We start from the raw sequence: 1,020 nt of genomic DNA on the forward strand, positions 1-1,020 counted from the left end.
TACTACTAAATACGATTAAACGAGATGGATAAGCGATTTCCAACAAGTTTGGATTTATCCTGCTCCCACCACATTGTAATGCGCAAGTTGTCCCCCTCCCCACAGAGAATCCACTTAAGTTACCTGAAAGTGTATGACTGCTAAAAGTAGATACAAGTCAAAGTCAGAACAGTAAAAAAGGCAGTAATTAAGCATCCTAAGGAAAACATTACCGGATGCTGAGGAAGAAGAGCTGACTTCTCATAATTCTCCCTTTTCGCAAAATAGTCAATACCACCAACAAAAGCATGCAAATCACTCGTAGCTATGTCCGATCCATCCTCGAGAAGGTAGAAGAAACCATCAAGTATGATCTCCCTAGCAGCAGGGCTAAGCCGCAAACGACCTGGGGCAGGCATTACTCCCACATACACATTGGTAAGCCAATTGAAAAGAAGGTGGTAGCTCCTATCAGGTGAGTATAAAAACCCAAACGGCAAGTGAGGTTTCAGAATCAATCTCGTATGCAATCCCACCCAGAAACCCCACGAATAGCGCACCAAAAACAGTGCTGTGAGCTTAATGATACCAAGTTGTTTGGGCGTGATACCTTGAGGATATGTTAATGGATAATACTGATGCTCTTCAGGAGAAGGATGATGAACCTCTAGTGTTGCATCATCATCATCATCATCATCATCATCATCATCTTCATCACTAGGTGGAAGAGCACCGGAGCGCATTTGTGTTGAAAGGACTCCAGGTGGTAACAGCTGTCCAACCTCCCTGCTCGCAATAAAATCAAGACCACTCACAAAAGCATGCAAATCAATGGTAGCCAACTGCACTCCAACCTCCTCAGAATGCTTTTCCCCTTGAACAAGATAGAAAAAACCTTCAAGAACGGTCTCCTTCGGATTAGTTCTATGCAAACAACTCTTTTTGTAAGGTTCCAACGCCATCTCATACGCATCAACAAGCCGGAGGAGTAAACTGAAGTTGATGTCACTTGTCTTGACAAACTCAAACAGAGGGTTCGGG

The 1,020-nt window shown here is 43.6% G+C and overlaps 1 protein-coding gene across 3 annotated transcripts; it reads right to left on the reverse strand.

Moving 5' to 3' along the window:
* LOC106321955 (probable splicing factor 3A subunit 1) lies at positions 1-1,014 on the reverse strand. 3 transcript variants are annotated; one of them, XM_013760164.1, is made up of 3 exons: positions 590-1,014; positions 213-385; positions 7-140 (listed from the first exon to the last, which is right to left on the reverse strand). In XM_013760164.1, the coding sequence occupies exons 1-3, from the start codon at positions 939-941 to the stop codon at positions 120-122; spliced, it is 546 nt and encodes a 181-aa protein (XP_013615618.1). In that variant the 5' UTR covers positions 942-1,014; the 3' UTR covers positions 7-119. The 3 variants fall into 3 exon arrangements, with proteins under 3 accessions (XP_013615617.1, XP_013615616.1, XP_013615618.1); XM_013760163.1 differs by having other exon boundaries at positions 1-137; positions 213-1,014; XM_013760162.1 differs by having other exon boundaries at positions 1-140; positions 213-1,014.
* Positions 1,015-1,020: the final 6 nt, after the last annotated feature.

The sequence above is a fragment of the Brassica oleracea genome, unplaced genomic scaffold (assembly GCF_000695525.1).
Source record: "Brassica oleracea var. oleracea cultivar TO1000 unplaced genomic scaffold, BOL UnpScaffold04174, whole genome shotgun sequence".
NCBI lineage: Eukaryota > Viridiplantae > Streptophyta > Magnoliopsida > Brassicales > Brassicaceae > Brassica > Brassica oleracea.